Below are 23,494 nucleotides of genomic sequence, written 5' to 3' on the forward strand. Positions count from 1 at the left end.
AACATTTGTGAAGTCGTTGAAAAATCAAAAGGTAAGAAAAAACTAGATTTCCGCAATGCTCATGCGGCAGCTAGGAAAGATGTGGACAGAGCTTTTGGGATTTTACAAGCTCAATTTACTATTATGAGAGGACCGACTAGATTTTGGGATCAAAAGATCCTTTGATACAACATGCACGATTGTGTGATCATGCATAACATGATCATCAAGAATGAGTGTGCCCAAGATTTAGACTACTCTCAGTATGAGTTTTTGGAACATCTCGTACGAATGCGACATAGGGCTACGAGGGTGGCCCAATTTATTGCCTCCTATCATGTCATTCGACGTGCCGATCTAATCAAGGAGTGGTGGGAATGGAATGGTCGACACAACGAATGATTTTTTATGTTGTATTTTTGAACTATTTGTTGTATTAAAAAATAAACTATTTGTTTGAGTTGTAATAAAATTGAACTATTTATTATTCATTTATTTTTTACGTGTTTGATCTTTTTGGTTTTGTTTGAAGTGTCAAATGTTGTTTGCCCTCAGCGCGTTTTTTTTTTTTTTTTTGCAACGCCTACTAGAGCGGCTCGCGCTACATTTTGCAGCGGCAGCTGAAGCCAGCGCTCTGCGTCGCGGAAAAAAATCGCTATTTCGACAATGTATCTTTATTTTAGCGTGCCGCCGAAGATGCTCTTAAGAAACGCCACCCGTGTTTGCGGAGTCCTGCAGATACTCCTCTGCTATCAAAGATGGGGCTTTGCTACTATACACATCTCTATTTATTTTTTATAAGAGTGCTTGAGGTATTAAACTAAACTGCGCTGGGATACAAATGTCTTCACTTTATAAGGATGCATCTGATCGGCGACCCTTCCGCTCCACGCAACCGAAGTGGCAGGCAATGCAACGAGTACATCCCAGGTTGGACATTCTCCAGTTTGAGGCCCTCCACAAGAATGACATCCTGAATGGAACCAAATAACAGCCAAATATTAGGTATATGGTGTTTTATCCGTCGCCGAAATCAACTGTACACGATGCCTGGTGTGCTAGCTAACATCTAGGGAAGTAACATACAAGGCCCTCCTTCAGCAAATCATTAATCACACGCTGCCCTTGATAAGAACTTCACAACTTCCACGAATCAATATCAACAATAGGGCCCAAATATTGTTCATTTTACTGGGCAAACGTCGGATTCTTTGTTTACTGTTAGAGACTGCATGTTCGGATTGCCGGAAAAGCATAGTTCGGAGCATAGGGCACAACCAGAAAGTACAATAAGAAAAGAGATAAGATAATGCAAACACAATTCAATACGGTAAATATGAAGTAAATAAAAGAAAAGAGAGAAGAATGAAACATGACTCAATAAAGTAAATATGAAGTGAACAAAAATTACTCCGAGAAGTATCTTCATACCCGATTTTGGAGAAAAACTAAATGTGAAGGGATCAAGTCATCGAAAGCTGCAACAGATAAATAGTCTATTCCTGGAAAAACATGACAACAAAAGTTAAATACTTTTTTGAGAATAAAAGTGAAGAGATAAATATAAATAGAAGAGTTAATGCAGGACAAATTATTTAACCTGTCCAAGATGAAGAAATTTGTACTGGAGGTAAATGCAATCCAAGTGAAAAGAACTCAAGAGATGACTCCAATTTATGGCAATCCAAGAGAGGGAGAGATAGAAATGAAGAACAAGTTTGCAGAGGTTGACAAAAGCCAAACCAAGGAGAACAGGGCTGATGTGTAAGGAACAACTAACAGGAACGCATATGGGAAAAAGGAATTGGATGGAGAAGAAGGAATGCAATAATAATGAGATCATAGTCCAGGGGATATGGAATGACAGAGTGCATGTTGAGTGGAGCACTGGGTGCGTCAAAACACGACACCTCCAATCCCGGTATGCTAAATGTTAATGGTGCAAACAGAAAGCACTATAGTTGAGACCAATGACACACACATGCAGACACCAGACAGTAATCAAGTGCACAAACTTAACACAGTTGCATACAGAACAAGTAAAACATTAGTGGCAATAGATACAATGAAGGACCTTATAAAAGGATGCAAAGCAGTTGGAACTCACCGACAAGCTTAATATCCGTGTTATCTACCAACCATTGAGCACCATCTTTCATAAAACCCACATAGCTTGTGTCAAATTCTTTCTTCCACATTAGGTTCCTGCATGACAACAGTTTCACTGAATTCACTTTTCCAATTTATCACATTTTGCTCTACAATTTGGCATAGTAAAGCACATTGTGCAGTAATTTACTTTAAGAAATTGCATAATAGATACTCCCTCCGTCTCGGTGCATTAGGCATCTTATGAAAATCAAATAATCCCAAAACGCTAAGGCACATTACAGTAGTACTAGTTGCATGCATATTAATTAGACCCCATCTACTCCCTCCGTTCCTAAATATAAGTCTTTTAAGCGATTTCACTAAAAGACTACATACGAAGCAAAATGAATGAATCTACACTTTAAAGTATGTCTATATACATCCGTATGTAGTCCTTTAGTGAAATCTCTAAAAAGACTTATATTATGGAACGGAGGGAGTATTAATTGAAGGACCAATGCATGCAATTTATGCGGCATGTTTTTTGGATTTGAAGAGGTCTTCTAATTAATAGCATGTTTTTAGTTGAGAAAGGAATAGTGTGATTGACTTCCTCTACAATTTAATTTCTTCTCCTACCCAATCTCTACGTGCCTAGGTTGCAGTGCACCTTCTAATATGCCTAATGCACCGAGACGGAGGGAGTAGTTAAAATAGAGGATACAAGATGTTCTGTAGAGAAAACTATTCAGGGGTAGTATGAATCCAAAAGCACATGATTAGACAGAAGGAAGATAGATATAGGGAAAACATATTCTCAGATTGATAAAGGTGGCCACTGAAAATACACGGCAAGGCTTTGGTCAATGAACTTTATGCACTTCCGTTGCTCAAATAGCAGAAAGGTGGGGAGGGGGTCTAAAAGGCCGAAAAAGTCCGACAGATATATCGATGAGTGAAAAGTCCATCTCGTTGAAGATGTCTTGTCTTCGAAAGGATAAGTAGGTATGCAATGTACCCATTCAGGGTGCAGTCACCGGGTCTTCTGGATGGATACAAATTGCAATGAAGATAAATTCAGTGGCATCAGGGGAATTATTTGAAGTTTTTTCCGAATTGAGGATGCAACAAAGTAATCATCACTGTAATACAAACTGACATGCAGTTGGACGCATGTTCAAGAAAAAACAAAACAATTATCACTTGTTTGCATCTACCAAAGATGCTTTTTGCAGTAGATGCACACCTTTGGATTGGCATTTTCTATACAACGTAACCTTCTATCGATTTGTTAGGTGAAGTGCCAAGGGAGTAATGTAAATCTTCAGAATTTAAAGCACCCCAGATCTTTTACAGCAAACTATGTTCTTTCTTACTACAAGAAGACAGAGGCCATATACTACCAGATAAGAAGTAGAAAATTAAATTACTTCTCAATAGTTATTTCGTAGCAGTAGGTTCATGCATTGCTGACGAATATCTCAGCTGAATCTCTTTCCAAATATTAGACATACTATAACTTAACAATAAACACCGTGTCAAATCATTCAAAATAGTTACAGGGCCATATCAAATGCAAGATGCTATTTGAGTGCAAACATCCAAAACTACCCACTCTTTTGGATAACAGATAAAGCGGATGCTCTTAAGAAAGCGAACATAAGAGTTTTTTTTAACATGTAAGAAGTAACTCAAAGTTACCCACTCCTGTGATGCCAAAGACTACTTGGATCTAGTCCCTTTACTTTGTTAGTGTGGTAAAAGGTTTTTTTAACATGAAGTTCAAGTGATGGCACTTACATATTAGTTTGATGTTCCCCTGAGCGTAACATGAAAAGAAGATGTTCATATCAAAACCTGTAAGCACGATTACCACAAATGAGCAGATAATTGGGTTAAAAGCCATTACCTGTCAGTGTTTAATGTTCTGAAAAGTACCCGTTGAACTCCTTTAGGAATATGTAAAGATTCCATCGTTTTAGCTGCAATGATAGTAGATCAACTCAATATGTAGATTCCATGTCTAATTAAACAGATATTATTATTAAGACATTAGATCAGACTTTGCCAAACATTAGTTAGACATGTTTGACTTCCTGTCGTTGATGTTTGATTCTTTGACACGTTTCCTTGATCATGTAGCTCACTTTTCATAGACTCATGCTTTTTCTAAAACTTCTGTAAGGTCTGAGCACCTATTTGTTGGCCACAAAAGGTGTGACATGACTTAGCCAATCACACACGACCAACATAATAATCCGCAGCAAGCAAATAGTGAGGCTAAGTAAACAACACTAGCCTTTTTACTGCACTAACAAATAAGCGGAAGGAACGAATAATAGGAATTTACCAGTAATATTTTCATCCCTTGGAACATCAACCAGCAGTGCAGGACCTAATAACACAAAATCAGTTATTAGAATTGTATAAACCAATTGCATATATGTATTGAATATGTATATCTAGTTGTAACCGTGTATGTAATGATTCAGATGTACACACCATATGCTACATAATGCATTTTCTATCAATAATGGCGTGTTCAATATGTAGTACTGTACCACCCATTTTTGCATGCCTGGGGAATGAGCTATGATCGTGTACATGCAATGCTTACAAAAATCCTATGTTACTCAGCAACCAATAATCCTAGATCTACGGGTAGTTAACGGGCTTGTTACGGAGAGAGTGAGATGTGCCTTTCTTAGTAACCCCCCCTCTGAATTTCAGGGGTGGCCAACCCCTAACCAATGAAAATCGTCCACATCAGCCTGTAATTCATCTCTGTAAAAAAAATGTCCAGTACATGTAGCATTACTACTCAACAATAGTTAACATGGAAATTTAAGAAAATGTTTGAACCACTGGAACAGAGCTCTTATAGACCGGATGGTATGAGCACTTCTAATCAAGAAAGTAAGGAACCATGATGTAGCAACCATTTTCGGTTTCTCCTGTGCTGATCCCTCCTCTGTCCCAGAAAAATGTAATATTTCTAAAAATTCCCTATGCACCAGAATTTTTCGGATTTTATATTTTGATGAACTGAATGGCTTTCACAGTAAATATTTTTTGGACGATCATTGTGTACATGTTCTGCCGACGGCCTTCAATCTCCCATCAAGAACAATAACGAAGCAGCAATGTAGAGTTGCCATAATCTGCCTAATTTGCAAACTTCTACGTCGAAGAGTGTCGTTCAATGCAGACAAATTCCAATCCCCAAAGACGAATTCGCGGAGCAATTGACTACAGTCATCCAATTGCGTGTCATTCGATCCCTGCTTGGCAACGCAAAAACATCCAACAGAGCGACACGTTCGGAACGGCCACCGCTTCACTGGTAGTACTACGGAAATTGCTATGGAATAAAAAAGAAAGAAAAGGAGGAGGAGGCGGCGGCGGAGTGAGCTCACCGTTGAGGACGTCGAGGTCGAGAGTATCGACGTCGAAGCCAGCGTCGAAGTAGTGCTGGAAGACGTGGCCGGGGGCGTCGACGTGGGTGCCGGTGTGGGTGGGCATCCGCATCTCGGAGTTGTTGGCGAGGGAGCCGTTGCGCATGGAGGCTGGCAGCCACAGGAACTGGCCCACCCCGTCGCCGGACTCCCACGAGGGCATGTCCTCCCGGTAGTAGTGGGTGATGTCCAGGATGCGGCCGCCGCCGTGCGTCTCCCGGCGCTCCGGCGCCAGCACGGGCTCCGCGGCGCACGACGCCGGCTGGCTTGGGTAGGCCGGATGGGCGCACGGTGCGGCGGCGGCGGCGGCGACGAGAGGGAGGAGAAGGAGGAGCAGGGGAGGCGCCGCCATTTGGGGCATCGGGGATCGGTTGCTTCTCTCCTCCCTCCGCGGGCGTCGCGTAGTCGCGGATAAGTGCTGCTTCAGTTTCGCAGCACATTTTTACTGCAGCATTTTACTTCAACGACTCCCGCATTTCCTGTTGCGACTTGCGAGTGGTGATTTTCCTTTTTAGAGAGAGAACGTGAGTGCGAGTAGTGATTTCTGCTGAACTGCTCAGGCAAATTTCGGATTTGCATATTGCAGTACCGCGTTCGTTCGTGTTTGAGCAACACGAACTCATTTCGTTCGGGGGCACGTCCGTGACGTAAAACACCGCCCCACGTGTCGATCTAAACAAATGTACGTTCGTTTTTTGTCCGTCCGCAACCATTGCATGCTTAAATTTGGTCCCGATTTGCATTGACGCGGACACGAACGCTCGTGTCGGTCGTCCTTCTCTTTCCTCTGGCCCGATAGTCCATGGCACGTACGTCATTTTCCTCTTTTCCCTTCCCCTCCAACGCTCTCGCGTGCCCCGCCTTCCATTCCCGCCGCCTGCTTCCGTCGTCGTCAGCCAACCTGTTGTAGACTGACCCCTCCCGACAGCCTCACCTTCCGTCGCCACTGTCCCCGTCGCCCAGCTCCACTACTTTGTCTCAGTGGGGCGCGAGGCTCCTCATCGACCGGATTTTCCGAAGATGTTCGCAAGTTGTTCGATACTTTGCCCACAAGGTACAAATGGACTTCGACGATGGATTTTTCTTCTACAATGTTATCTGTGATTTCGATGATTCATCGTCTGACGCGAGGAGATCGTGTCACTTGCGTTGGTCGTCCAGGACCACCTTAGTATGAAGCGGTCGCGGTTTAGGGGCTCCATACCGAGGCACACGCCAATGCTGAATCGCAACCACGAAACTGGTCATTTCCTACTCTGGAAGGACTACTTATTTTCTACTCTGGAAGGACTACTTCGAGATCCCAAACCCGCTCTTCAAACATCACATGTTTCGACGCCATTTTTGTATGGCTATGCATGTATTCAACCGTATTCAGAAGGGGGTGGTCTCGTACAATAACTATTTCGAGTGCAAGAGAGATGACCTTGGAAAGATTGGCTACTCCTCTTATTAAAAATGCATTGTTGCCATTCGGATGCTTGCATACGGAGTTCCCGATGATCTCACTGATGAGTAGGTCCGAATGAGTGAGTCCACATGCCTTGAGTCCATGTATAGGTTTTGCAAAACTGTCATAGCTGTGTTTGGGCCGGGGTACTTAAGAGAGTCAGTTGATGCTGATATAGCACGGTTGCTGGCGATGAATGCTAGCATGGGTTACCGGAGATGCTTGGCAGCATAGCCTGTATGCACTGAAAGTGGAAAAACTGCCCTTCTGCGTTGCAGGACCAGTATAAGGGCCATGTCCGAGCTTGCACTGTCATACTAGAGGTCGTGCTTCTCAAGATCTTTGGATTTGGCACTCTTTCTTCGACATGGTCGGATCTCACAACAACATCAATGTGTCCCAGTGCTCTTCAGTGTTTGCTAGGATGGTAGAAGGCAATTGCCTGAAGGTCAATGTTGAGACCAATGGCCATCAATACATCAATAGATACTATCTAGCTGACGATATCTATCTGTAGTGGTCTACTCTTGCGAAGAAAATCTCCAACCCTGTAGGAGAGAAGAGAAAGAGATTTTCCCAAGAGCAAGAGAGCTTTTGGTGTTCTTCAATCTTGATAGGGCATCGTTCGGCATCTCGTCAGAACTTGGAGCACCAAAAAGTTGTGGGAGATGATGACAATTTGCGTGATCATGCACAACATGATCGTAGAGGATGAGCGTTCGGAATGTCTGTGTGATCAAGAGTTTCAGTTTCAGGGTGACAATGTTGTGCCTGAGCATGTTGAAGGGGCAATGTTTGCACAGTACATTGAGTTTCATCATAAGATGCATGATTGAGAAACTCACATGCAGCTGCAAAATGATTTGGTTGAGCATATATGGATTCATGTCGGCAACCAATAGATGAATCGACAATATTTCCTTCTAAATGTATTCGAGATAATTTAATGTTTATTTGGCTTGTAAACTATGAGATATTTATTTGACTTAAACTTTTAAATGTATTTGGGATAATTTAATGTTTAGTTGTACTTTTATTTAAACATATGTAACAAAAAAGATTGAAAAAATAGTTGCAAGCCTGCCGCATGGATGAAAAATGGATCGGCACATTGGACGCACGGCCGATCTAAACGAAAACGGGGGCGGACATGACGACCCAAACGAACAAAACGCGGACAACCGCACGTCCGTTTGGATCACCAGGTTGGAGTTGCTCTTACACATGAACCCCTATGTGTTATTCTCTTTGTTTCTCGCATTTCCTATTCTTCAGTTGCTTGTTTTCTTTAGAAAAATAGATGGATGGGACGGAGGCCGTGGAGACTTTTTAGACGTAGTACTAACAATTTTGCTAAGTCTCAGTCAAGTGAGATTTCGTTATATCCCAGCTGATGTTATATTCCTTCGATCTTGAACGGAGATTCATACAATAAATTTCCTTTTAGCTTTTATATATACTATATCACTTGATTTAGACTTAATTAATTCTCAACCGATTAAGACCTAGCCATATCCTAGTACTAATATAATCATCTATATGGAATAGAGGGAGTAAGCTCCTAGGGGCAGGAGTAAAACTCATTTTCATTAGATAATCTCACGGAACTTTTATTTAACTCGTCACAACGTTTAAACAGATGAAAGTAAGATTAGACAAGGTGCCTAATCAAACATGACGGACAACCCCAAGTGAGAGAGCATGCTTCGCTAAATTGTTAGCCTCGGTATTCAAGCTCCTAAATTTGTGGCTAACCGAACAAGTACTAAAAGAATTACAATGATATATATGTAACTTCTTGTATGATTGCACCATAATATGGTCCACTCCTCCTCTTGATATCCTCGACGGCAACCCTGCAATCAGATACAACATAGATGCTCGTTTTAAGCTTCCAGAGTTGTGGGGTCTAAAATCCCAACAAAAGTGATCATTGAAGCCCCCAAATACTTCCCGAGGCTGTCCCTACAAACAACTGCAACAATGCTTACTTGCATGTTCCGAGTAAGAGCAGCATCCACATTGAATTTGCACATCCCCACTGATGGTGCGATCGAACGAGTGGGCCTGGCTGGTGCCATTCGTCGGCTTTCTTCATTAGATTTCTCCAACATCTTCTACCAGTGACAAAACTCGTAGACCTCGGGTAGAGGGGCCTGGGCTATTAGATCGGATCGATGTGTAATAGGTGACAATGGACACGAAGTTCTACCCAGGTCCGGGCCCTCTCGATGGAGGTAAAACCCTACGTCATGCTCTTGTTTGTATTTGTTGGATATATGCCCTAGAGGCAATAATAAAGTGGTTATTATCATATATCCTTGTTCATGGTAATCATTTATTATCCATGCTAGAACTGTATTGATCGAAAACTTAAATAAATGTGTGGATATACAAACAATACCGTGTCCCTAGTAAGCATCTACTAGACTAGCTCGTTGATCAAAGATGGTTAAGATTTCCTAACCATGGACATGAGTTGTCATTTGATAACAGAGTCATTATCATTAGGAGAATGATGTGATGGACACGACCCAACTGTAAACATAACATTTGATCGTATCACTTAGTTTGTTGCTACTGCAGGACCACGAACAATGGCAAACCTAGACTGCAAAACCCCAAATGCTCTTTCAATATATTTTCGGGCCGCCTCTTGTGCCCTTGCGAATTCAGACTCTTTCCTACTTTGGGGGTCTTTGATGCTCTTCATAAATGTGTACCAAGAAGGGTATATACCATATGTAAGATAGTATCCTTTTGTGTATTCATGCCCATTGATAGTGTAGTTGCAAGATGGAGCATCACCACTAGCAAGTCTAGCAAGCAAATGAGACCGTTGCAACACATTGATATCATTTAGAGTACCCGGCATACCAAAAAAGCAATGCCAAATCCATAAAGCATGTGAAGCTACGGCCTCTAGCACAATTGTTGCATCACGAGACTTGCCACAATACATTCCCTACCATGCTTTTACGCAATTTTTCCAAGTCCGATGCATCCAGTCTATGCTTCCTAGCATGCGAGGTCAACCTCTTCTTTCGTTAAATGCCATCATTTTTTTGTGTCTTCCTCGTTCGGTGTCCAAATATATTCAAAACCAAAGACACGGACAATTACTTTGGCAAACCTACGCACTGACTCAATTGTACTATCTTTCCCAATGCGAAGGTGCTCATTGGTATAGTCAGCCGAAATGCCGTATGAAATTACCCGCATAGCTGCCAAGATTTTCTTATATGAACTAAATCCCTTCAAGCCCGCGACATCCCTTCTTTAAGTAAAATACCGACGATTCCCCTCGCAAGCTTCAAAAAATTTAACAAAGAGGGATTTGTGCATACGGTATCTTCTCCGGAAGAGGTGCGACAGTTATGTTGGATTGGCGGCGAAGTAGTCCCGCATTAGCATCTCGTTGCCGAGATTGCGATTTCGACGAATGCAAAGACGGCCGACAGTCGATTCATGCCGCCTCTTTTGGTTCCCGTCTTTGTGCTCCTTCATGGCAAGGGCCATCACCAAGCTTTGTTGGCGAAATGTGAGAAGCATCCTCTCATCATCTGAGTCATCCGAAGAGGATGGATGCTCGAGCAGAAACTTCTCGCACATGCTCTAAGTCCATCTCCGACGGTGGCTCTCCAACCGCCGTGGATTGGTGGATCCGAGGGAGCCGGTGCAGCGACTCGGCATAACAGGGCAACGGCGCACCAGCGGCGCGATTCGCCCCGAAGATTCAGCGGAAAGCGTGCCCAGAGCCGCCGGCGGACTGGGGGAACCAATGACGGTGCGGCGGCGGAAGAGGGTACGGAAAGGGCGTGAGCTGAAATGTTCTTCACGCCAACCGCTGAGAGAGTCGGGTGAAACGACACACAAGGCTTTGCTCAAATACTTAGAATAAAAATCATGCTCGGAGAAGAACATTCTAGACATGAATGACTGCGATCTACCAGAATCAAACAACACCTTTGCAGGAATAGAATTAACTGAGAGATTACCCATGATCACATCCGAGGAGTTCTCTTCTTCAGTTGCATTCACCATGTTCACCCTTGCAGACTTGAGGTTAAACTTCACCATTGTATTGCTTGGAGGCCTGACTGGAGGAGGAGGCAGAAGATGCCGCTGGTTGGTGCACTTGTTAGAGTAATGACCCTTTTTACCACACTTTTGACAAGTCACCTCTGACAGCGGACGGAATTGCATTTGAGGATTTCCTGTCTGCTACTGCTGAAATTTCTGATAGAAAGCTGGGTTGGGTGGGTGGGAACAACCACGACCACCAGACTGCTTGAACTGTTGAGGCTGCCAAGGAGGAGGAGAAACCCATTATTTCTGTTGCTTCGAAACAATCTGAGTTGAGGAAGAGGAACTAGAATCTCTGAAATGCTTCCTTGAGTTCTCAACTTTGAGGAAGGCCGACTCAGCCCTAAGATCCAAATTGTAGAACTGGTAGAACTTAGTGGGATCGTGCAAGGCAAGGGCCAGCTGCAAGTCTTCCTTCAGACCACCACGGAACTGATAAATCTTGCTCTTCTGGTCTAGAATGTCTTGTTTAGCATAACGAGCCAGCTCCTGGAACTCCACATTGTCGTTGTACACACACGAACTCCCTTGCTTCAAGCGCCTGAATTTCTCACGCAACTCTTCCACAAAACTTGCTAGAATATAGCGAGCTCTGAAATCCCTGTGGAAATCATGCCAGTTGTTCACTCGATCGCCTGTGGAATCTTTCAATTGCTGCCATCATTCTACCGTGTGCCCCTTGAGCTAGAATGTTGCAAACTTGACAAAGTCCTCTGGTGTGACATTACTGCACTCAAAGTGATTGTTGATGTCACGAATCCAGTCATCCGCGTCGAATGGCCGGTCACATGAGGTGAAGGACTTTGGTGGTTCGCGACGAATCGATTCTTAGATGCAAACTGCTGACCACCATTGTTGAAATTACCCTGGTGCCCTTGGTTCCTCTCTTGCAACAACTGGACCAACATCTGGGTGTTGCATTGGTTGCCGGCATCACAACTTGCCATGCCTCATGAGGAGGAGGCGGTAGCGGGGGGGTGGGTGGCAGAATCTAAATATGATGTTATTTCTAGCTGTTAAATATGATGTGCAGAATCTAAATATGATGTTATTTCTAGCTGTTAAATATTCCTAAAATATTATTTTTGATGCAAATAATATTATTTTCGGTGCAAATTTAATCTATAGTGCACGATCTGTTTCTCTTTCATACCGACGACCTTTCGAATTGCAAATAAACATCCAATTAAATAAGATTGAGAGAATAAACATAAAAACCACGCATGCACAAATATAGAAAACCTTGTGAAAGAAACAACATATTTCTCGTCTTATTTCGAGCGAGATTTTATTCACAGAGATATATATTTTATTTAGAGAGAGAGAAAGAGCTTACGACTGACCATATTCAAATGTGTTTTTATTGTGTGGGCATTGATTGTGAGCAACCGAAATGTGATGCCATTTGAAACCAAAGGATGTAGATCTTTAACCCTGGTGGGCTAGGGATACCACTCTTCCTCTAACCATCTAACGACAGGTTGGTTTGCGGCAAAGTATAGTTTTGATAATAGGTGTGATGGTATTCTTGTTAATATTGTTCCATCCTCCGTGGCAAATTTTATAATGAATGATTGTATGAATGTTTTAAGTTAATTAATATATGGTAAGTTTTTTGAAAAAAAAACTATAGCCTAAAGCTTGTTTTGCCTTTTTTTAAGAGAGAGAAGCTAGCTTGCTTTGCTAGTTTTGCTTGGTGCGTAGGATCCCGCTTCAGGCGGCCGGTGGGCCAGGCGCGCAGGCTGGAAGCTTCGGAGTCGGACCCCGGCAAAAGCCACCCAGACACTACTCATGCCGCCGCGCCGTCCGATGAAAAATCGAACCGCCGTCGCTAGCTCAACGCTGGAGCCAGTGCCGCCGTACGCCACGCATCGGATCCGGAGCTTTTAGCGGCTCGCCGCCGCCGACCTTCCTCCGACGGGCGGGTGACACCGGCTCGTGCACGGTGCGCCTTCCATTGCCCATGCCTTTCTCGATCGATGATGCCCCGCCCCCGCCCCCGCCCCGCACGCTTTTCGTGCCACAGGAAGCAGAGACCGGGAAACTGGGCCGCACGTTAGCGTTTCCCACAGGAGCCGTATTTCTCTCAAGGTTTTCGTGTCTATGCACTTTGGTACCGGCGACACGGATCTTGTAATCTTCCCGTGTTTTTCCACGGCGGTTGCTGCGGCAGTTGCGAAAGCTGGCTCGCTCGCTCCCACACTGGCCGGCGCTCGACATGGACCGGGTTTTCTTTTGAGACAGAAGATATGACCTTTCTTTCTTTCTCCCCTCACCATCCCTTTTGACCCCGGGGATATGTTGCCTCGGCATCCGTTCTTCCGATCTCTAGTCTCGACCTCCGCAACGCACTGCCTTCCGATAAAATCAGTCAGAAAACAGAGCTCTCCGAGAAACAGGCAGTACCACTCCACTGGGCCACTGACAGAACACAGGTAAGAGCATGGTTAGCCAACCGTTGGCTATAGGTCATCTCAGGGCATCTCCAATGGTTGTAAGATAGTTGTTGGTAATTTTGACACATAGGATTTTTGATGATGTGTCATTGCAATAAATGAGGAAAGAGAACAAGGTTGTATGTAAATTAACCAACACCCTTGCACAAGCTCCAATGTAGAATGAGAGAGCACCTTATTTATTACCTCACATCTTATTGGACAAACTAGATACAACCCATTGGAGTAGTTGTATGTTAAGGTGTTGGCTGATGACATGACATATTTTACCAACAAGCTAACCAACAAACTGTTGGAGATGCCCTTATAGCTAATTTTATAGCTAGCTTGTATAATACTCCATCCGTTTCATAATATAAGTCTTTTTAGAGATTTCACTAGCGGACTACATACGGATGTACATAGACATATTTTAGAGTATACATTCACTCATTTTGCTCCGTATGTAGTCCCTTAGTGAAATCGTTTAAAAGACTTATATTTAGGAACGGAGGGAGTAGTTAACTCTAAAAGAATACTACTTTTATCATATATGACTCACCTTTCATTCTCACAAAGCAGAGCACGTGCTAGAGCTAGCTCTTCACGAAGATTCCGCTTCCCTTCTTTCTTCTCTTTTCATATATGTCCCTTTTTCATTCTCACAAAGCATCTAGGAACACGTGCTAGAGCTAGCTCTTCACGAAGAGCCCGCCTCCCTTCTCTCTTCTCTTCTTTCTCATCCAACTCAGCAAAAATATAATATTATAATCCTTACAGCATATTGACTGAACCTTATTGTACTTGCTCTAACCGTCCGAACAACTGATTCAGCACACTGCGCCCGGCTAGCACTAGCAGCAGCACCAGCAGGTTCCTCTTCGTCTCGGTACATGAAAATCATTAGAGCGACGCCTTTTGTCCGTTCGGTCGGACGGCCGTTCGGCTTCCGCTCAATTTAAAATTTGAATTGATCGTGTGTACAATATGCTGATCCATTTTTCTTTTGCTTGGTCGGTCAGTATCGAATTTAGGTCCTGTTTGGAACCATCCACATTATATAGATTATGATGTAGATTATAAAAACTAGATGGACAGATTATTAAAAACTCATAATCTACTCTACATCAGCTAAAATCAGATTATGGATTGCTAATGACCCATTACACTTAGAAAGTTGGAGATAATTACATTCCTATCACTGCCACCCTCCTCTATTAAAAAAATACAGAGGACGGACAGGTCATTACGCAATGTAAAACCTGGATTACAGTTTATATAATTCGGCATCCAAACATGTCCATCTAAATTATTTTTATAAACCAGATTATATAATCTATCTTTATAATCCAGATTATCATAATCTATTGTGGTTTCAAACAGGGCCTTAAACATTATTTTAATATCAAATGCATTTTAACATACATTTTTATCTTTCTTCGTTGTGAATATAATATCAAAGAAAACAAGAATCACAATTAAACATTTTAAAAGATATTTAACTTTCTTAACTGCTTCTACTAGTTGGACTAAGATCTTCTCTATGTTTTCGTTGTTGATTTGTGGATTTTTGAGCACAACGTTTTTCTTCTTCGATGCTAAATAATTAGGCGTTGCTTTTCCTTTGGCCTCTTCTTTAGTCTCATGTATACCTTTAATTCTAGATAAAAGTACACGAACATCTAGCAAATTTCATGAGATCAATAAATCGATGTATTTTTCTTCCTAATACCAAAAATTGAATCCATCCTACACACATTATTGAGCAAATAATAAGCTACCGAAATTGCATCAAGCAAAGAGCAAAAGGCCGAAAGAAAATTGTATGCCATCGTTTTTGTACTTCACGAACGCCCATCCAGGATGTTTCAGTGTCCAAGAAATGCGTCAGACGACCTCTAGCGAGCAGTCGTCGCACTGTATGAATGATAAAGATGAGTCGACAAGCTTTTGGGCCAACACCGAGCCAGGGGGATTGCCCGAACCTGGTGGACCGGCACCTGGACAGTCCATGGCAAGCGCAGTCCGCCGGTGGCCTGATTCGGCAAATCCCGTCGGTAGGATGTGCAAAATTTCGCAAAATCCCACCGTCGCCGCAGATCCACCAATAGGCCTCCTGCACCAGGACAAAGGAGGCACCCCGCCGGTGGATTTGCTCTTGGAGATCTAGGGTGGTTGGACGAAAATGGGGTCGCCGGCCTAGGGTTTGTGTGCTTGCGGGCGGCGGGTGGGGGGATAAGAAGGAGAGACTGTGATGCCGACTAGCGGGCCAGGGAAGGAGAATAGGGGCAAGGCGCGATAATGCGGGCAAGGGCCTCATCCTCTTCCTCTTCCATCAAACGATGCAAACGATGGTCGGCGCGGGCGCATGCGGATGAGGTGAGGCGCAACGACTGTTGGGGAACGTAATAATTTCAAAAAAATTCCTACGCCACACAAGGATCTATCTATGAAGAAACCAGCAACGAGCAAAGGAGTAGATCATCTTCATACCTTTGAAGATCGTTAAGCGGAAGCGTTGCTAGAACGCGGTCGATGGAGTCATACTCGCACCGATTCAGATCGCGGTGGATTCCGATCTATGCGCGGAACGTCCGCGCCTCCGCGTTCAACACACGTGCAGGCCGGTGACATCTCCAATGCCTTAATCCAGCAAGGAGGGAGGAGAGGTTGAGGGAGAGCTCTGGCAGCACGACGACGTGGTGACGGTGCAGCTACGTGACACTCCGACAGGGCTTCGCCAAGCACTACGGAGGACGAGAAGGAGGAAGAGTAGGGATGCGCCATGGAGAGAGGCAATTGTGTCTCAAAACAGCCCCAAAACTCTCACTATATATAGGAGGAGAGGGAGGAGGGTGCCCACCCTTAGGGTTTCCCACCCTAAGGGTGCGTTAGCCCTAGATGGCCCTAGGGTGGGCTAGCCCACCACACCTAGGGTTAGCACACCTCCCCTCTTCTTTCGCCTTGGGCTGGTGGTGGTGGCGCACCAGACCACATATGGACTGGTTCCCTCCCACCTTTTGTCCCATATACCCCTTCGGGGCTGGTGTCCCTTGCCGATGGACCTCTGGAACCCTTCTGGTGGTCCCGGTACATTACCGGTGTCGCCCGAAACACTTCCGCTGATCAATTCCTCACTTCCTATATATAAATCTTTACCTACGGACCATTCCGGAACTCCTCGTGACGTCCGAGATGTCATCCGGGACTCGGAACTACCTTCGGTAACCACGTACATTGTTCCCCTATAACCCTAGCATCATCGAACCTTAAGTGTGTAGACCCTACGGGTTTGGGAAGCATGCAGACATGACCGAGACACCTCTCCGGTCAATAACCAACAACGGGGTCTGGATATCCATGTTGGTTCCCACGTGTTCCTCGATTATCTCATCGGATGAACCACGATCTCGGGGATTCAATCAATCCCGTATGCAATTCCCTTTGTCTACCAGTATGATACTTGGCCGAGATTCGATCGTCGGTATCCCTATACCTGGTTCAATCTCGTTACCGGCAAGTCTCTTTACACGTTCCGTAACATATCATCCCATGGATAACTCCTTAGTCATAGTGAGCTCAATATGATGATGGATTATCGAGTGGGCCCAGAGATACCTCTCCGTCACACGGAGTGACAAATCCCAGTCTCGATTCGCACAACCCAACAGATACTTTTGGAGATACCTGTAGTGCACCTTTATAATCATGCAGTTACGGTGTGACATTTGATACACCCAAAGCACCCCTACGGTATCCGGGAGTTGCACAATCTCATGGTCTAAGGAAATGATACTTGACATTAGAAAAGCTTTAGCAGACGAACACTACGATCTAGTGCGATGCTTAGGCTTGGGTCTTGTCCATCACATCATTCCCCAATGATGTGATCCCGTTATCAATGACATCCAATGTCCATGATCAGGAAACCATGATCATCTATTGATTAACGAGCTAGCCAACTAGAGGCTCACTAGGGACACATTGTGATCTATATACTCACACATGTATTACGATTTCCGGTTAATACAATTATAGCATGAGTAATAGACAATTATCATGAACTAGGAAATATAATAATAACCATTTTATTATTGCCTCTAGGGCATATTTCCAACAGTCTCCCACTTGCACTAGAGTCAATAATCTAGTTACATTGTGATGAATCGAACACCCATAGAGTTCTTGTGCTGATCATGTTTCGCTCGTGGAAGAGGTTTAGTCAACGGATCTGTAACATTCAGATCCGTATGTAGTTTACAAATATCTATATCTCCATCCTGGATGCATCCATGAATGAAGTTGAAGTGGCACTTGATGTGCTTGGTCTTCTTGTGAAACCTGGGCTCCTTTGAAATGGTAATAGCTCCAGTGTTGTCATAGAACAGAGTCATTGGGCCCGACGCACTGGGAATCACTCCTAGGTCGGTGATGAACTCCTTCATCCAGACTCCTTCATGTGCTGCTTTCGAAGCAGCTATGTACTCCGCTTCACATGTAGATGCCGCCACGACGCTTTCCTTGCAATTGCACCAGCTAACTGCCCCATTATTCAAAATATACATGTATCCGGTTTGTGACTTGGAGTCATCCGGATCTGTGTTGAAGCTAGCATCGACGTAACCCTTTACGACGAGCGCTTCGGCATCTCCATAAATGAGAAACATATCTTTACTCCTTTTCAGGTACTTAAGGATGTTTTTGAGCGTTGTCCAGTGATCCACTCCTGGATCACTGTGGTACCTCCCTACCAAACTTATGGCAAGGTTCACATCAGGTCTGGTACACATCATGGCATACATGATAGAGCCTATGGCTGAAGCATAGGGGATGATACTTATCTTTTCTTTATCTTCCGCCGTGGTCGGGCGTTGAGTCGTACTCAACCTCACACCTTGTAATACAGGCAAGAACCCCTTCTTAGCCTTATCCATATTTAACTTGTTCAATATTGTAACGCCCAAGATGCGATCCTATCCTCATTTTGGCACGAGGGCCTCGTCAGGGATAGAAGCGCATCTCGTCGTTTCGCAAGAATGGATATCGTTACAAGTACATGTACTGAAAAGATGAGATATATGGAATTGGATTACACTCGCCACAAGCTACATCAGAGTCACATCAGTACAATACATAAATAACATGAAGAAGAACAGGGTCCGACTACAGACGAAAACAAATGAGAAAAGAAAACGACGTCCATCCTTGCTATCCCACGCTGCCGGCCTCGAACCCATCCTAGATCGATGAAGAAGAAGAAGAAGAAACTCGAAATGAACAATCAACGCACTCATGTCAAAGTAGCCTTTACCTGTACCTGCAACTGGTGTTGTAGTAATCTGTGAGCCACAGGGGACTCAGCAATCTCATTTCCAAAGGTATCAAGACTAGCAAAGCTTAATGGGTGAGGTAAGGTTAAGTGGTGAGGCTGCAGCAAGCGACTAAGCAATGTATGAGGTGGCTAACTTACGAGTACAATAGTAAGAGGGGGATGTTCTACGCATAACGGACTTGAACTGCTGATGATCAAATGAATGATCCTGAACACCTACCTACGTCAGACATAACCCCACCGTGTCCTCGATCGGAGAAGGAACTCACGAAAGAGACAGTCACGGTTACGCACTCAGTTGGCATATTTTAATTAAGTTAACTTCAAGTTATCTAGAACCAGTGTTAAACAAAGTTTCCACATTGCCACATAACCACGGGCACGACTTTCCGAAAGATTTAACCCTGCAGGGGTGCTCCAACTAATCCATCACAAATTACCACAAGCCGCATAGAAATCCTCGATCACGAAGCTCGCGATCTCGTCAGACTCCTTAGTGGAAAACCTCAACTCTGAGATTACCCAAAGCATCATCGGAATCCCGATGCACAAAACATTCGTCAAAGGTAAAACTAATCCAGCAAGGCCGCCCGGCGTGTCGACGATCCCGATAGGAGCCGCGTATCTCGTTCTCAGGACATGACGGATGAGCGCAGTGTACAATGGCCTGATAGAAATCTCCCGAGTTGCCCCGGGTGGGCCCCGCAAACAGCTCTGTTTTGGACCAGCACCATTAGCACTGGCCCTCCCTGTATTATGTAGAATTACTCCTCGGGTTCATGACGCCCTATGCTTTCAGTATTAACAAAATTATTATGTTGGGAAAATGTAGTACCAATGTTGGGCCTTGCCAGACCAGCTTTAATCTAAAACGAATTATCAAGGGGGTCCCCATAACAACCCTGATCGTGTTAGGAGCGCTCAATTATGGAACATAACATCTGTAGCCGAAACTAAGGGGGAAAAGGTGGAACAAAACACCAAGCTAGAAAGGCCAAGCCTTCCACCTTTTACCAAGTATATAGGTGCATTAAATTAAATAGCATTTAATAGGACGATATAACATGGAACCCATGTTATCACATGGAAGCAAATGCACCTACAACTAGCAACGCTAACACAAGGTTAAGCAAGCGGTAACATAGCCAATCAGTGGTTTGCTAGGTTGTGAATGATAACCCACAAGTATAGGGGATCGCAACACTTTTCGAGGGTAGAGTATTCAACCCAAATTTATTGATTGAAAACAAGGGAAAGCCAATGAATATTCTCAAGTATTAGCAGTTGAGTTGTCAATTCAACCACACCTGAAAGACTTAGTATCTGCAGAAAAGTATCAGTAGCAGAGTAGTGTGATAGCAACAGTAGCAACGGTAACCAGTAGCAACAAAGTGACAGCAGTAGCAGCAAAGTAACGTAGCAATGACCAGTAGGAAAGACTCGTAGGCATTGGATCGGTGATGGATGATTATGCCGGATGTTATTCATCATGCAACAGTTATAACACGGAGAGATATGTAACTAGCCCCAGTTCGTCAAGGTAATGTAGGCATGTATTCCGTATGTAGTCATACGTGCTTAGGGAAAAGAACTTGCATGCCATCTATTGTCCATCCCTCCCGTGGCACCGGGGTCCTAATGGAAACTACGGGATATTAAGGTTCTCCTTTTAATAAAGAACCGAACCAATGCATTAACACTTCGTGAATACATGAACTCCTCATACTATGGTCATCTCCGGGAGTGGTTCCGGCTATTGTCACTCCGGGGTTGCCGGGTCATAACACATAGTAGGTGACTACAACTTGCAAGATAGGATCAAGAACACACATATATTGGCGACAACATAATAGGTTTAGATCTGAAATCATGGCACTCGGGCCCTAGTGACAAGCATTAAGCATGGCAAAGTAGTAGCAACATCAATCTCAGAACATAGTGGATACTAGGTATCAATCCCCATCAAAACTAACTCGATTACATGATAGATCTCATCCAACCCATCACTGTCCAGCAAGCCTACAATGAAATTACTCACGAACGGTGAAGAGCATCATGGAATTGGCGATGAAGGAAGGTTGGTGATGACGATGGCGACGATCTCCCCTCTCCGGAGCCCAGAACGGACTCCAGATCTGCCCTCCAGAGGAAGAACAGGAGGTGGCGGCGCCTCCGTATTGTAAAACGCGATGAACTCTTCTCCTTGATTTTTTTCCGGACGAAAGGGACTAAATAGAGCTGGATTTGGAGGCGATGGAGCTTCGTTGGCCCCACAAGCCTGCCAGGCGTGGCCAGGGGGGCCCGCGCCTGGTGGGCTTGTGGGCTCTCAGCTCCACCCCTCCGGTTTATTCTTGCGCCAGTATTTTTTATATATTCCACAAAAAATCCCCGTAAATTTCCAGGCCATTCTGAGAACTTTTATTTCTGTGCAAAAACAACACCATGACAATTCTGCTGAAAACAACATTAGTCTGGGTTAGTTCCATTCCAATCATGCAAACTAGAGTCCAAAACAAGGGCAAAAGAGTTTGGAAAAGTAGATACGACGGAGACGTATCAACTCCCCCAAGCTTAAAACCTTGCTTGTCCTCAAGCAGTTCAGTTGACAAACTAAAAGAGACAAAAGAAAAACTTTTACGAACTCTGTTTGATCTTGTTGTTGCAACTATGTCTAACTCATAACCAGAATTTCCGCAAGATCACAAGCTAACCACATAAGCAAATGACATCTAGGTCTCACGGTAAACTCATATCAATGGCATAATCAACTAGCGAGCAATAATGACAAGTTTCAAACGTCAACACTTCAATCAAGACAATCATGAAGCAGTACGAACAGATGGTATCTCGCTAGGTCTTTCTGAGACCGCAAAACATAAATGCAGAGCACCTTCAAAGACCAAGGGCTGACTAAGCATTGTAATTCATGGCAAAGAAGATCCAGTCACAGTCATACTCAATCGCAGTTAAAAGCAAAGCATAAAAATGACAGAGGTGCTCTCTAATTGGTGCTTTTATAAGAGAGGATGACTCAAGAGGAACATAAATAGACGGTCCCTTCTCAGAGGGAAGCATTGATTTGCAGAGGTGCCAGAGCTCAAGCTTTGAAAACAGAGATAATAATTTTGGGTGACATGCTCTCATTGTCAATGCAATGACCAAGATTTCTCACCATCTTCCACGCTACACATGCTATAGGCGGTTCCCAAACAGAAAAGTAAAGTTTTGACTCCCCACCACCAATCAATCACACTCTACGACTAGCCGAATACTCGGGTGTCGTTCATACCAACATCAATCGAGGGGGAGTTTTGTTTGCAATTATATTTTCGATTTGAGCATGGAACTGGGCATTCCAATTACCGTCCCTTTTCTCGTGAATGATATTGAATAAACACATATCGAGGATAACACGCCTAGCATGGAAGATACTGATAGCCCCCTGTCACCACATGAGCGGTTCGGGCATGCAAAACAGATTATGTCGTGGGTATAAGTCTGACAGTAGAAGTGTAGGGTACGAAAGGATGGGCAGAACCTTAGCTACGGCGAGGATGTATGAGTTCAGGACCTCTACGGTGGAGGTAAAAGCCCTACGTCTCAGTGCTCTTGGGAGCTTAGTGTCGAGTGGATTATAGGATTACAGCAAGTGTCAACCCTTGAACCAGTGAGGAAGAGCGGCTTATATAGAGTGCGCTGCCCTTCATAATGGCCCGGTGGACAAGGGTGGAATAGTGGTGAATAAATGCCTACGTTACAGGTAACGTAAGCCTTAAATGCTAATAATGGTGTATGAAAACGTATGACCGTTGCCCTCCTGGGAGGTTACGATGTACAGAGTGGATTCCAGTCGGTACGTTAAATATGCTCCGAGTGCTCGTCGCCGACTGGATGATGGGGGAGTCCTTAGTTCAGTCAGAACTGTCTAAGGGCCTTGTTCTCTATGAAGGGTAGTCCTTGGGTAGGACTTATAGGGCAGGCCTATGACCCTACCCTGGGACTATAACCCCATCATTAGTCCCTGAATGGATCGGGGTTGGAATGATGAAGTGATGTCTGGAGTATGGAACCGACTGGTACGGAGGTGACTTTAGCGTTGTTTGCCTCGATCCATTTTATCCTTTCAACCAGTGATCCGAGTAAATATATCAGTGAAACAAACCGTCAGGGACCGAGTGCTTCCGCAGAATCTTTCGACGTGACTGGTCAAACTGACAGCGCCGGATTTTCCGGGATCCTCAAATTTCGGTTGCCGCGCGCTGAGCGGGGATGACGACATCGCCATCGAGTAGGTTTTGCCTCCTCGATTATCGTGCCTTTATCTTCTCCACGAACATCGCAGCGGCCGGTTGGGGAGATAAGATCTCGGGTCCACCTGTTAGCGACCCAGTCGGAAGCCTACTTAAGCCTCCCCGGCGGGATTTCCTGTTGCGCTGCTCATCTTCCTCCCATTAATCCCGCTCCTCCCGCAGCTCTCTACACGCCTCAAGCCTCCTCCTTCCCCTCCTCCTCTATGGATCCGTCGCCTTCGCCATGACGAAGGGGCAGACCAACAAACTTGAGTCGCAGAAGAAGAAGAAGAAGAAGAAGGGGGCGGCCCCTACTCAGCGGCGGCAGCGGGCGCTGCCGGCGGGTTGGATCCAGGGGGATTTCCTCCCCTCGTCGG

At 44.4% G+C, this 23,494-nt stretch overlaps 1 protein-coding gene across 2 annotated transcripts; it reads right to left on the bottom strand.

Moving 5' to 3' along the window:
- Positions 1 to 637: 637 nt before the first annotated feature.
- On the bottom strand, positions 638 to 5,945 carry LOC123399134 (cyclase-like protein 3). Of its 2 annotated transcripts, XM_045093556.1 has the most exons (6): positions 5,487 to 5,945; positions 4,421 to 4,465; positions 3,980 to 4,052; positions 2,087 to 2,184; positions 1,411 to 1,481; positions 638 to 952 (listed from the first exon to the last, which is right to left on the bottom strand). In XM_045093556.1, the coding sequence occupies exons 1-6, from the start codon at positions 5,884 to 5,886 to the stop codon at positions 827 to 829; spliced, it is 813 nt and encodes a 270-aa protein (XP_044949491.1). In that variant the 5' UTR covers positions 5,887 to 5,945; the 3' UTR covers positions 638 to 826. The 2 variants fall into 2 exon arrangements, with proteins under 2 accessions (XP_044949491.1, XP_044949492.1); XM_045093557.1 differs by lacking the exon at positions 1,411 to 1,481.
- Between the last annotated feature and the right edge of the window lie 17,549 nt (positions 5,946 to 23,494).

The sequence above is a fragment of the Hordeum vulgare genome, chromosome 5H (genome assembly GCF_904849725.1).
Source record: "Hordeum vulgare subsp. vulgare chromosome 5H, MorexV3_pseudomolecules_assembly, whole genome shotgun sequence".
Taxonomy (NCBI): Eukaryota; Viridiplantae; Streptophyta; class Magnoliopsida; order Poales; family Poaceae; genus Hordeum; species Hordeum vulgare.

Excerpts from the sequence above, each read along its gene's own strand:
- LOC123399134 (XM_045093556.1), bottom strand. The coding sequence starts at position 5,886 with ATGCCCCAAATGGCGGCGCCTCCCCTGCTCCTCCTTCTCCTCCCTCTC. Across the intron at positions 4,053-4,420 it reads AAGGGATGAAAATATTACTG|CTAAAACGATGGAATCTTTA; the intron begins GTAAATTCCTAT and ends CTATCATTGCAG. Across the intron at positions 953-1,410 it reads TAGTTTTTCTCCAAAATCGG|GATGTCATTCTTGTGGAGGG; the intron begins GTATGAAGATAC and ends GGTTCCATTCAG.